At 33.5% G+C, this 12009-nt stretch overlaps 1 protein-coding gene across 1 annotated transcript in view; it reads right to left on the bottom strand.

Annotated features, from left to right (window-relative positions):
• Positions 1 to 500: 500 nt before the first annotated feature.
• Positions 501 to 12009, bottom strand: part of LOC129220961 (guanylate cyclase 32E-like) — a 207724-nt gene continuing 196215 nt past the window's right edge. The window contains exons 19-22 of the mRNA XM_054855396.1: positions 10860 to 11103; positions 8631 to 8729; positions 4263 to 4354; positions 501 to 1144 (exon numbers count right to left, since the gene is read on the bottom strand). Coding sequence (XP_054711371.1) covers positions 524 to 1144; positions 4263 to 4354; positions 8631 to 8729; positions 10860 to 11103 — 1056 coding nt within the window. The 3' untranslated portion in view covers positions 501 to 523. The remainder of the gene's footprint in view (positions 1145 to 4262; positions 4355 to 8630; positions 8730 to 10859; positions 11104 to 12009) is intronic.

Genomic DNA, 12009 nt, shown 5'->3' with positions numbered 1-12009 from the left:
CATTTTCTTCGTTACCATGTGCGTTTGTTTTAGTTTTCAATTCCGCCATTAGACAGTGACTTCAGTGCCCCCTATAGTTCGTTGGAGTTGCGAATTGCATATCCTCAAAAAAAAAAAAAAAAAAATGGCCCCCCCCCCCCCCAATAAATTAAATGTTTTCTATGCTATTTAATCGTGATTGATTGATCAAATAGAAGGAAAATATCTAATATACAGCTTTAAAAGATATATAGTCAAATGCTTTCTGGTGCAGAACTGAGCGTACTTTATGTAGCGAAATTTCGCAGGAAGTTCCAAAGCGTATCCCATCGTGATTATCTGAATTGAAGAACAATAAGACGACTCTAAATTTAAAATATTCAAGTACCACGCAATATTTGATTTTTTTTAAAAAGGTTTCCCTTCTCTCTCAAGAAAAATTAAATTCAAAGGCTTTTTAGCAACTTTCAATGCTACAAACAGCTTATTACAAAAATAAAATTCAATTAGCAAAAGCCAGTAAAAATATGGTTTATATTTTATTTTAACTAAACTCATATTTTTGGCCCGAATACAACAAAAGAGGTACACTTTGAGCCCTGGATAAAGTCAGTGCCGTTTGATCATTTTCGTCGGAGTATTCAGCTATTTCAATCGACGGCAACTGAATTAATTTCTCCCACCGATGGTTCTTGAAAAATAAATGAGGGTAGGAGTTTTCCCTTGAGATCACAGCTGTGCTTAATTTATCAGTTAGTGAAATATTCCCTCCTCGACACAGTTCACACGACATCGACATACAAGGCAGGGAACTCGACTTGGATATGAGACACGATCCTGGCGTTGAGTTTCGCGTTGTACATTTTGAGAACGGTAGGTAAGTTCCAAGGACATCACATGACTGAATTTGGGTTGTTCCATAAATATTTGTTGACGAAACTACATCGATGCTCGCGTCCGGCACACTGGCTGATGTGAAGCGCAGTCTTTTTAAACAGCGTGGTACAATGTGCTGCATGGAAAACTGCATTGAAAAATTCCTGTCTTGTTTTAAGGACGACCGTCTTATTGGTTTCGTGTTTTTCGTAGTTTTGTCGATTTTTTTCTCCTTTTCTCTGTAGCTTTCTTGACCAATTAGCCAGTATGTTCTCATTTCACCTTTACCCTGAGGAATGAGGAAAAAAAAAGTTAACCAATTTCAAAACATAAATAAAATTAAAATGTATATGAGTAGGGGAACCTGTGGCAAGATGATGATGCTGGACAAAATATGAAGAATATCTTTATTTATTTATTTTTTAAGACTAGACTATAGTTCTATTTCGTGGATTTGTAAAAGAACAAGTGTGAGAGAATCTATTTACAGTGGCGCACATAGCACCCAAGCAGCCCCCACGGCACGGGGGGTGGGGGTGAAAGAGGTATGAGGGTGCAGGCTCTAAAAAATAGCACTATGTTAAAATGTAAAAAAAAATTAATATATTAATAATACACAATAAGGGCACACTTATAAATATTATGGGGGGGGGGTGCATCGCAGTCTATATACGCTACTGCCTATTCCCCAAATTAAAACGTTATTAGAGAATTTTGATCCATAGCTGCTCAAAAGTTGTGTGCTAATCTAATTTCTGTTCATGGTATAAAAGGTCTCATCAGTTCGCAGAAAGTCATACTTATTTTCATTGATTGTTTAAAGTAATGTTTAACCTAGCTTATTTATATAGTGTACCGTATAACTGTGTTGTGAAGTTCAATCTAATAAAGTGAAATTACAGTTCATATGTCACTGCCACATGAGGCAAATGACGAACTCGGCATCTATTGCAGAGAAAATTATGTTGATAGGGTTTCCAGCGCGCATCACTCATCGATTGGAAGCAATGAATTTTGCATTTTTCGGACCACTAAAACCTTTTTGCCATCATGCTCTCGATAGACTTTTGTGTCACATCTAAACGGACCAGTTATGAAAAAAAAAAAAAAACACATTTCTCAGCTCTTTAGAAATGCATTTACTATCTTTGTAAATAGTTATTACGCAAACATTGTAATTATGCATGCTAAATACTCAATTATTACAAATATATTTGTTTCGCATTATCTTGAACGAAATAATCATGATTTGAAAGTAACTTCATTTTCCAAAAATGACTCGATATGTCATGAAATTTTAAAAACACTTTTATGTTCATCACTCAATCAGCTTTATAAACAAAAATTCATCTCAATAACTTCAGTTTACAGAGTATCAGTTGACATTTTTTAAGCACGTAAAAAATAACAAATTGTTAAGGTCGTCATCGTGTTCCAATATGCTTTGAAGTCATGTGAGATACTTTGAACAAAAATTTAACATTTACAGACTTTTAAAAAATATTATATTATAGTAGAATTGATCTTTGCAATTTTGAGGAATTCAGAATGAATATGAATGCCTCGAAAGTAGAACATTGTTGCATACAGACCAGTCATTTTGGGGAATCAGGGGGTGGAGGGACAATTTACCTCAGCCTTTGAAAAATTAATTTTTTAACGGAAAGTTGGGCGAGGCTATTGTTGTTTTCCGATAAAATTTGCAGTGAGTGTACACTGCGCTGCCCCCCTCCCCCCGGTAAAATTCGAAGTAACAGGTGTGGTTGCATATAGGCAAAGCAGTGTCATATAGCGTGTTTGTTCGCTTCCAAGTCAAGTAGGTTTAAGTCAGGAAAAACATATGAAATTCATTTTCTACAAAGAATTTTTCCCGAGAATGAACGCTTTAGCCCTGCTCGTGGTGCCGAATAGGTCTTGTACAGAAGAGAATCGTTCCTCCATTCGTCCACACACGAATGGCGTTTGAACTACAAGAAAATATCTATTATTCTTGTCACACATTATTTATTTTATATTTGCTATTTTTATTAGTACTATTATTATCATTATTGTTTTTAATGCAATCCATTTAGTTTTTGGAATATTTCTCAAATGTCTGGCTTAATCTAGGGTATTTCAGAACTTCAAAAAAGTAAATAAATAAACATCACACTATATTTAACAATATTTTTTCTACCTTATCATCAGAAATGAGTTTAAAAGCATAGAAGACCTTGAAAAGCAGATTAACGCATAGAAATGATAGACGGCTATATTTATCTTGGAGAAAAAAGATAAAGAGTGAGAAAACAAATTGTTTTCGTTTTCTGAAAACTTTTTGTTGGAAACGAGTTATCTAAGATAGCAAATCCTTGGTTGTCATAAGGGCCAGACAATACCCAAAACAACGCTTGTAGATTTTTTAAAAAAGACATTCTCTGATAAACACAGTATGAGAAACCCAAACAGCATAACCACTCATATTTCGACTTAAAATAACCCTTAGATCAGCTGTTTTTTCGTTCTAAATGTTATACATAATTAGTATTTTTTTTCTAAAGATCTAAGCTATTAAAAATTATTATGACCTAAAATTGAAGCAAGAGACTATATTTTAATTTCCTAATAGCACAGTGGCTATAATGGTACCCTTAGTGAAAATTGCCGGATGGCAAGGGCGGATCCAGAAAATAATCGAGGAGGGGGCGATTGATTTCAGATACTTACTCTTTGAAAAATTCCCAAACCTCCGCCCCTAACATCAGGGAAGATAGTCTCAAACTCATTTTTTTTCTTTTTTGGGTGTGTGTGTGGGGGGGGGGGGGGGTGACTAAAAAACTCCGAATGGATGCACTGAATGGATGTACCTTAACGCCATCAAAGGTGTCCTATAATTGTAATTTTTTTTTGTTCAGGCTCAATTTTAAAACAGTTTAGGGAAGAGCCCCTAAACTCCAACAAATATCATCTAAGATTGTCTAAAATTGAGTTTTTGGAACTTCGAAAAACTTCCTATACAAAGTTCTTATTTTTATCACTAAAGTGTTAAGACATAAGCTACAATTCGTTTTCAAGACTACAATTCTGAAAAAATTACGAGGGAGAACACTCATTCGTAACATTGTTGAAGATTCTCTAATATTATGTTTTTGGAACTTAGGTATCAAAAATTTGTCGAGGGAGAGTTCCTACATCGCGACACAAGGAGGGGGTGATCGCACCTCCATCCGTACTTGTCAGACGGTCACATTTAGGATTGTGTGACGGTCTCAAAGTGACTGGTCATAAATTAACTGCTGCAGTGACGTCGCAGTGAACAATGAAACAAACAAACATTTTTTTTCTTAAATCCTTCCATATGTGATTTATGAATTAAAACTTTGGACGGTTCAAGTTTGAAGAGTGTCAATGTCTGAAAAAAATCTTACTTTAATGTTTATTACTCCTCGTTCTTTCAATTCATATCCACCCACATGTTCTGCTAAATCCTTGAAAGATTGACTGCAGTGAATCCGAAGAGCTAGTGAAGACAATGAAAAAGGAAAAAAAGGGTCATACAAAACTTAATGAATAATTTTGGAAAATAAGGTTACATAACTTTATAGTACAACGATGTAATATAACTGTTTTAATGATAGAATCATTTTTCTAATGAAAGATTAACTATAAACCTATATAGTAAAATTACTAAGTCACAAGAAATGTTAAAAAGTAACTTTCAGTCATAATCACTTCAAAACTATTTCTTGTTTTTAATATGCCTCTTCTTTAACATTTTTGCACCTCTCGCATCATTTTATTTATGTTCTAATACCTGTTGAATAAAATTCTTTGGGCTGCTGCCTCAGCCATCATCATGAACCTTTTCATTATGAAAGGCATTTGTCTCCGAATTGTGTACTGTTTTACGCGATAAATACTTCTTTCCAACAGCAAGAAGAGCAGTGAAACTCCGATTTTACGTGTCTCAAGGGACTGGGTTAAAAAAACGTAAAATGCGGGAAAACGTAAAAGATGAGAAATACGTAGAAAGCAAAAATCAAATTAAAAAAAAAAGAAAAAAAAAAACTGAAATTAGTAAAGATGATTCTTTCAAAAGGCATAATGTCTATATTTTACAAAAAGAACATTATTATACATACTATTGATTAATAAGAGTGATAGAGGTCGCTGAAGTCAACTAGCGCGTAAGAGAGATTAAACTTTGAGTCATGTGTTTCTGATTTATGTGCAAGTACGTGCAGACAGCTTGGTCTTTGTTTGAATTGAATCATGTAGCCCCTTAAATCGTAATTAAACTCGAAAAGAAATTAAAATTGTGTCATCAATCTCGAAGTCTCTTCTGTGTGCCAAATGCTTCCTTTCCAGACCGGTACAGAATGGTTAACTGGAATAAATTCAGGTAAGCGCAAATCTTGGTTCAATCTCATTCAAATAAATTTCTTTGATCTGAATAATTCTTTAAGTCGAATCTTACATAAATACAATACACATGCCATTCGGAAAGAACATTTTTATGCATAACAGATCGTGATAACACATTTAGTTGCGAATCCATGCGTTTAGGTTTAAAACAGTCCGTAACAGTTGATTGCTTTTAGTCATGGAGTTCAAAGTAAATGCTGTATTTTCCAGGATAGAAATACTTTGCAAGTTTTTTCCCCTGGTCTTTATGAGAAAGAAACTAGTTTTTCACTATTTGTAAGCTCGATCTTCAGTGCAGTATAATTGAACCCGCTTATAACGAGCACGAAGGGACCGCGATATTTACTCGTTATAACAGAGTGTTCGTAAAAAAAAAACGGGTGAATGAAAAAAATCTAACAAATTTATACATGCTTGCTTTATTTTATATTTCTGTACAGTACCAAAGAAATTGGTTACTTGATTTCAACTGTCTTATTGTCTCTTTCTTGTTATTGTTTTCGAGGAACGTGGCGTCGGAACAACATCGTCATTTGCATCCGTGGTGTTCGAAATAGTTTGAATTTTTTCTGCACTTTAGAAGCCAAGTATATCGAGGGCTATTTAACTTCAAATTCTTCATATTTGTCGTTATGGTGGTCGCTTTCATTGTTTTTTCTCTCAGCTATAATACGCTCGGAAGTATGTCTCGGAAATGATAACATTCTCTTCAACAAATATATAATTTTTAAATGCTCTTCTTAAATACGAATTTCAAAACAAAAAGGGCCGTGTTATTACTTGTTCTCATGATTTATGTTTTATTTCTAACTTTCGTTTGAATTCAGAATGTTAACGGAATTTTTCCAAAAATAGAATAATCATTTCCGATTAGAAAATCAACAGACATTTTATGAACTGCAAAAATATTGCTCGCTTTAAGCGGCATTTGCTCGTAAAAAGCGAGTTTTGTTCCCATAGACTTAACATTGTACCAACCAAATCTTTTTGATTTCCTCGCTAAGTCCGAGTTTTCGTTAAAATAGGGATCGCTATAAGCGAATTTGACTGAATTGAAAAAAAGAGACGGGCTGTACCTCCGGTTCTACTTGTTCATCTCTATTTGGTGGCAGTAACGTCTATAAAGTCTACTACGGATGGAGCAGTAACATTTCCGTTTTCATAGATTAACTTTCAATGTCGTGGATTATCTTTAAAAAAGCACAATTGAAACATATTGCTTATTTTAGAACATCTTTTTTTTTTTTTTTAATTTCTCAGTGAAAGCGTATAATGCGAGAAATTCATAAATAAGAAGTTTATATATTTGGGGTTAAATTAATATTATGCCGATACTGAAAAACTGGGGACCTGATATGAAAAACGTAAAATTCGGGGGAAAACGTAAATTCGTAGGACGGAAGATCGGAGTTTCGCTGTATTTTTTAACGAATATTTTCCACATCAAGTCTTTTCTTCGGCAAAAGTTTAGATTGCATTGAGCTACTGATTGATTGAACATTCATCCAGCATCAGGGCCATTTTAATATTGAGTTAAAGAGTATGAGTATCTGTTTCAGTGCCATAATATTCACTGCTTCAATGCTAAAAAAATATTAATAACAATAATAATAATTTAGCGTGTGCACCATTGCTTGGATATGCAAAACATAGTTCGGAATTGAACTAGAAATTCAATTTAGTTTCAGAGGAGGCAAATTGCGCGATTTAAAAATCATTTGAAAATATTAATATCTGTTTCAGTGACATAAGATGTACTACTTCAATGTTAATGAAAGTACAATTTAAACTTTGTACCAGTGCTTGGATATGCAAAACCTAGTTTGGAATTTAACTAGACTCTCTTTAATTGTAAACAATTTCCTATTATTTTTATTTCATTAAAATATCATTATTTTATATTATTATTATTATTCAATGGAGGGAGGGGGGGGGGGTGGCGGCACTTGTCAACATCGCCTAGGGCGGCAGAATTACTAGAGCCGGTCTATACTGAGAATAAAACGAGTGATGTTTGCAAGATGAATGCTTCAGTTCTTTATTTATTAGCAATATTTGAAAGAATTTGTTCGTCGTATAAATTCTAAGAAACATTCAATAGTTTATGGCTGACATAATGACTCTTCCTTGTACTTTTAACAGTCGACTTCGAGATAGAGTAACTCTCATATGATACGAAAATTTATTTATTTTCCAATTAAATCATTTCCGGTGTAAGACAAATAATTTAGGTATTCGTCGAAATCTTCACTAAGATTTTTTTCTCACAGCTTGAAATAGAAAAATCCTATTGAGAAGTTATGCGGTAGAAAAATAAGCCTGAAGCTGAATGATAAAAACAGGTGGCAAGTTGGATACTGTTTTAAAACACAAATTAATTTGTAAATAAATGTGAGTTATTTGTGCATAGAAGTGTGCAAAGTAGTATTGTGTACCTTTCACTGGTTAGAAGAACGGAAATAAACCCGTTTTAGTTTACAGACTCGGTCATTAACCCTCATTCAAACAGGTTTAAAAGTTACATTTCAAAGTCTTTGGTACATACCCCTCAAGCATGAAAGTTAAGTGATGTAATCCAGACTACTAGTTATTGAAAAAAAAAGTATAAACAATTGATAACTAGACAATAAGCAAGAGAATAATGATCGACATTTTTATTACAAGTGCAAAATAATAACTGGCGTTTGAAGAATAAGCACCAAAATATAGCTGGAGCAATTAATATTAATTTCGTTTTGCAAAAATTACTTATCCGAAAATGCAAGTGTCAATGAGTGAGTCAAAATTAAAACAAAATTTCTTGAGGAAAGAAAAAATACTGACAAGACATTTTGTTTTCTATTTGATTTATATTGAAGGAACAAGAGACTTATTTTGATGCGATATCCATTACATAGCGTTCTCGTATTTTTTGCTCAGAAAATATGCTACCGAAGAATTTATGTAAAAAACTTTAAATACTAACGAACTCGTAAATGCTGCTGTGGGCAGGTACACGGAAGTATCAGCAGAAATGAGTTTTCGAAATATTTGAAGAAACGCATTTTGGATTCAATACTAACGATAGAGGAATGCTAGAATAAAACGTTTCTTTCGAGCTTTTTTCAGAAGAAATCAAATAATCAAGCTTATACAACAAAGTTAACGTAAAATAGATGCCAAAAATGTAAAAAAAAATAAATAAAAAAAAACAAAAAAAATTAAAAAAAAAAAAAAAACAGATGCTGCCCTTTATCTGCTTACGACAGTACGGTGCACAAATACTAATGTTTTTCATTAGATACAATTGTTTTTGAGACTAAATTCTCAACTGAATATGTTTCATTAATACATACGTTTGTTTCGGATACTGATTGTTCAATAATACTCACGCTGACCAGAAGATTCCATTCTGGAAGCTGTATTAACTGTATCTCCAAAGAGACAATATCTGGGCATTTTTTGACCCACAATACCAGCACACACAGGACCTAGACAAAATTGTATGAAATGTTAAGTTTAGATACACTATATCATAATACGAAGCCTGCGTAAGTTCACCACTTGCGGGATGATACTTTAATGGTCAACTTAGACAAATGGTTCAACTTAAAGTAGTTGATATAAATTATATAAGACTGATTCTGAAACCTGACTGAAGTGATTATCAACTTTACAGGTTTTACTGAACTATATTAGGTATACAACTATATTAAGTATACTATTTAGATGTACTATTTAAGTATATAATCAAACTGTTGAAGTATTTGGAACTCTTTCCGTGAATTTCACTTCAGATACTGAAAAAAACGAATCGCAAGCACTAATCAACACATAAGTACTATATATTAAAAAAATTTAAGTGAATGATGTGAAATATATTAAATTTGAAATACTATATATTAAATTCACTCAGGGTTATATTAAAAAATAAGATGTCTTGTAAAACATAAACTGTTTCTGTCTTTCAAGATTTTCTTGCAAATGCGTTATAGGTGGCAAAAGCTTTCAGTCTAATTTTATTTTAGATAAAAATAAATAAATAATAATAATAATTAAAATGAGTGGGATAATAGTGATAATAGCGAAGAATATTAACCAATGAATGTTATTTCACTCTTTTTACACATTATTTTTAATTCTTTATCTGAAATAAAGAAAGAATATGCGTAGTTTGGGTATATAACAACTTGAACTCCGATGTACGATGGATTAATAAGTTATTCCATTTGTTGAAAAAGGGGCAAGTAAATTGCATCGCTAAGAACGCACTGTGATAACTATAGGTCATTTTGCAGCATAAGGTTTCCTCCTCTTTCCAAATGAACGCCTCCTATATCAGACGTCTTGCTATCAGACACATACTACAGCGAACCAGGAAACAATACGATAGCATAATAATATTGAAAAATTAAATTACTGGCATTTGACAAAGCATAGTAAAACATGTTTCTGGGTGCACAAAATATTTGTCATCGGATCCTCGTAATCGAAATACAAAGTCTTAAAGTCTGCCAAATTTCAAGAAAAGTCGCCAAATTTAGCCCCTTTCGGTGAGTAATGAGAGACATCTTTAATGTGACCAGATTTTTCAAGCTAAAAATCAGGACACATGACGGGGGGGGGGGGTAGTTTTTTTTTCCACAGGCTTAATATTTTACGTAACAGAAAAATGCCAAGAAATAACTCAAATGTACCAATAAAGAACTCAATTTGAAAATAATTTATTAGTATTGATGTAAAGAATATTGCATCACACAACAAATTTATTAATCAAAATAATTACTTTCAGTTGTACTTGCTGTTAGAAGCAATTTTAAGAAGCAAATTCTCGTTGCCTTTCAGAAAATCAATGAATTCCTTGCATGAATAAGAAAAATTAATTTTAGTTAAAAGAAGACTTTTTAAAGTGGCAACTGATAATTGCGTTTTTTCAGATGTCCAAATTTTATTCACCAAGGAAAACGTTCTTTCAACAACTGCTGATGTGCCTGCCAAACTGAAACTAAACTCAACAATCTTTGTCAAACAGTTGACTTCAATCGCCTGAGTGCCAAAAATGAGTAAATATCATTACATGGCGTTCTTACGTTTACCGACAGCAAAAAATCGAATAAGCGTTTAAAAAATCTAGATTGTATGTAATATTTCTTGTGTGACGGAATTTAAACAAAAAAAGTGGGACTTTTTCGACAAAGCGGGACACTTTGGCGGAACATTCCCGCAGCGGGACAGCAAGACAAAAAGCAGGACTGTCCCGCCAAAAGCGGGACTTCTGGTCACATTAGACATCTTCCACACACTTTTCAGATGGATACTCTGCCACATGTAGACGGTGAAATCGTCGGCGAGAAATCGGTATTTTCAAATTCTCGCCAAGTCTTTAAATTTGGCGCTTTTCTAAAAACTTCGGCAGTCTTTAAAACCGTATATCTCGATAATTGGGACACAAAGGCAAACTCTTTATGTCAAAAAAAAGTGTCTCAATATGTTCTTTCGATTGCTTCTTATTTCAACTGCTTTCATAGTCACAATCTTCGTGTAGTTCCCTGCTAGAAACAATTATTGCAAATACTAGTAAAATTTTTCTGAACTACAGAGAAAAACATAAAGCTCCTCACCTGAATGTATTCCTATTCTGAGCATGAGGGCATCGTTCCTTTTATGCCTAATGGGAAACCTTTTGATGGCATCTAGCAGGTTTAGAGCCATCGATGCTATTTCTGCTGCATGATTGTCCCCGTTTCGAACAGGAAGGCCACTCGCCACCATGTAAGCGTCTCCGATTGTCTCCACCTTGTATACGTCATAGTTTTCGATGATCGAATCAAAGCATGTGTATAAGTCATTGAGCAAATTAACAACCTAGGAAAACATTGTTCAAGAAAATAATACAAAACTCAATATAAATTCCTCAGTTGCACCGCCAACCGGGGCATATTTGACTGTTTTTAAAAGCAATGAAATTTGGCCATCTGCTCTAGCTAGTAGATGCAGTGTTTTCATTGCACAAAGAAACATTGCCATCTCTAAGCTTGTTTTAGAACTTAATAAAAAAACACTGTTCATTGTTTTTAAAAACCGGCAAAGATGTCACACTCGGCAGCAGCTGTCCCAGGTGACGGTACATTGCAAAATCGCGGACAATGGCACTATTTCGACAAATAGGAGAAGATGAGGTCAAATAAAAAGCTTAAGTTTCAGGTCCCCTCCCTCTTCCATCTCCTTTGGTTTAGGAAGTGGATTAAGTGAAATTTGAAGAAAAAACTTCTTTAGGAATTAATGTTTAATTTAAAAGCAAAACTCTTGCTATCCACTTTTACAATATGAAAAATATCCTCCCCCCCCCAAAAAAAAAGTAATTTTCTTTATTTTTCCCACCTATAAGACGACGAGAGGAGATTGGTAAGAGGACGAATAGATAAAAAATATGTATGGAGAGATACAGAAAATTATGTTTATTTCTCATCAGCCGAGGAGTAATTCATTAGCGGTTTTTTTTCTTGTATTGTTTTTTTATGTACCTTTATAGTTGTTTTACTATTTAAAAGACTGCATAAAAAACTGAAGAAAAACTTGAAAAGCTCCTGTTGAGACAAAAACCCGTTTTGCCTATAGAAATAGAACATGAACTTATAGAATTAAAATGATTACTGTTGCTCTGGATGAAGATATCAACCAAGCCCGTTTGTTCAGTACTAATTTGAAATGAGAGTAATTGCAATTTTCAGTGGAAAGTTTCGTTACAAGATTAGGTTTTTTGACATCATA

Source organism: Uloborus diversus, chromosome 4 (assembly GCF_026930045.1).
Source record: "Uloborus diversus isolate 005 chromosome 4, Udiv.v.3.1, whole genome shotgun sequence".
Classification (NCBI taxonomy): Eukaryota; Metazoa; Arthropoda; class Arachnida; order Araneae; family Uloboridae; genus Uloborus; species Uloborus diversus.
The sequence above is the reverse complement of the archived record's forward strand: the minus strand, read 5'-3'. Positions and strand labels throughout refer to the sequence as shown.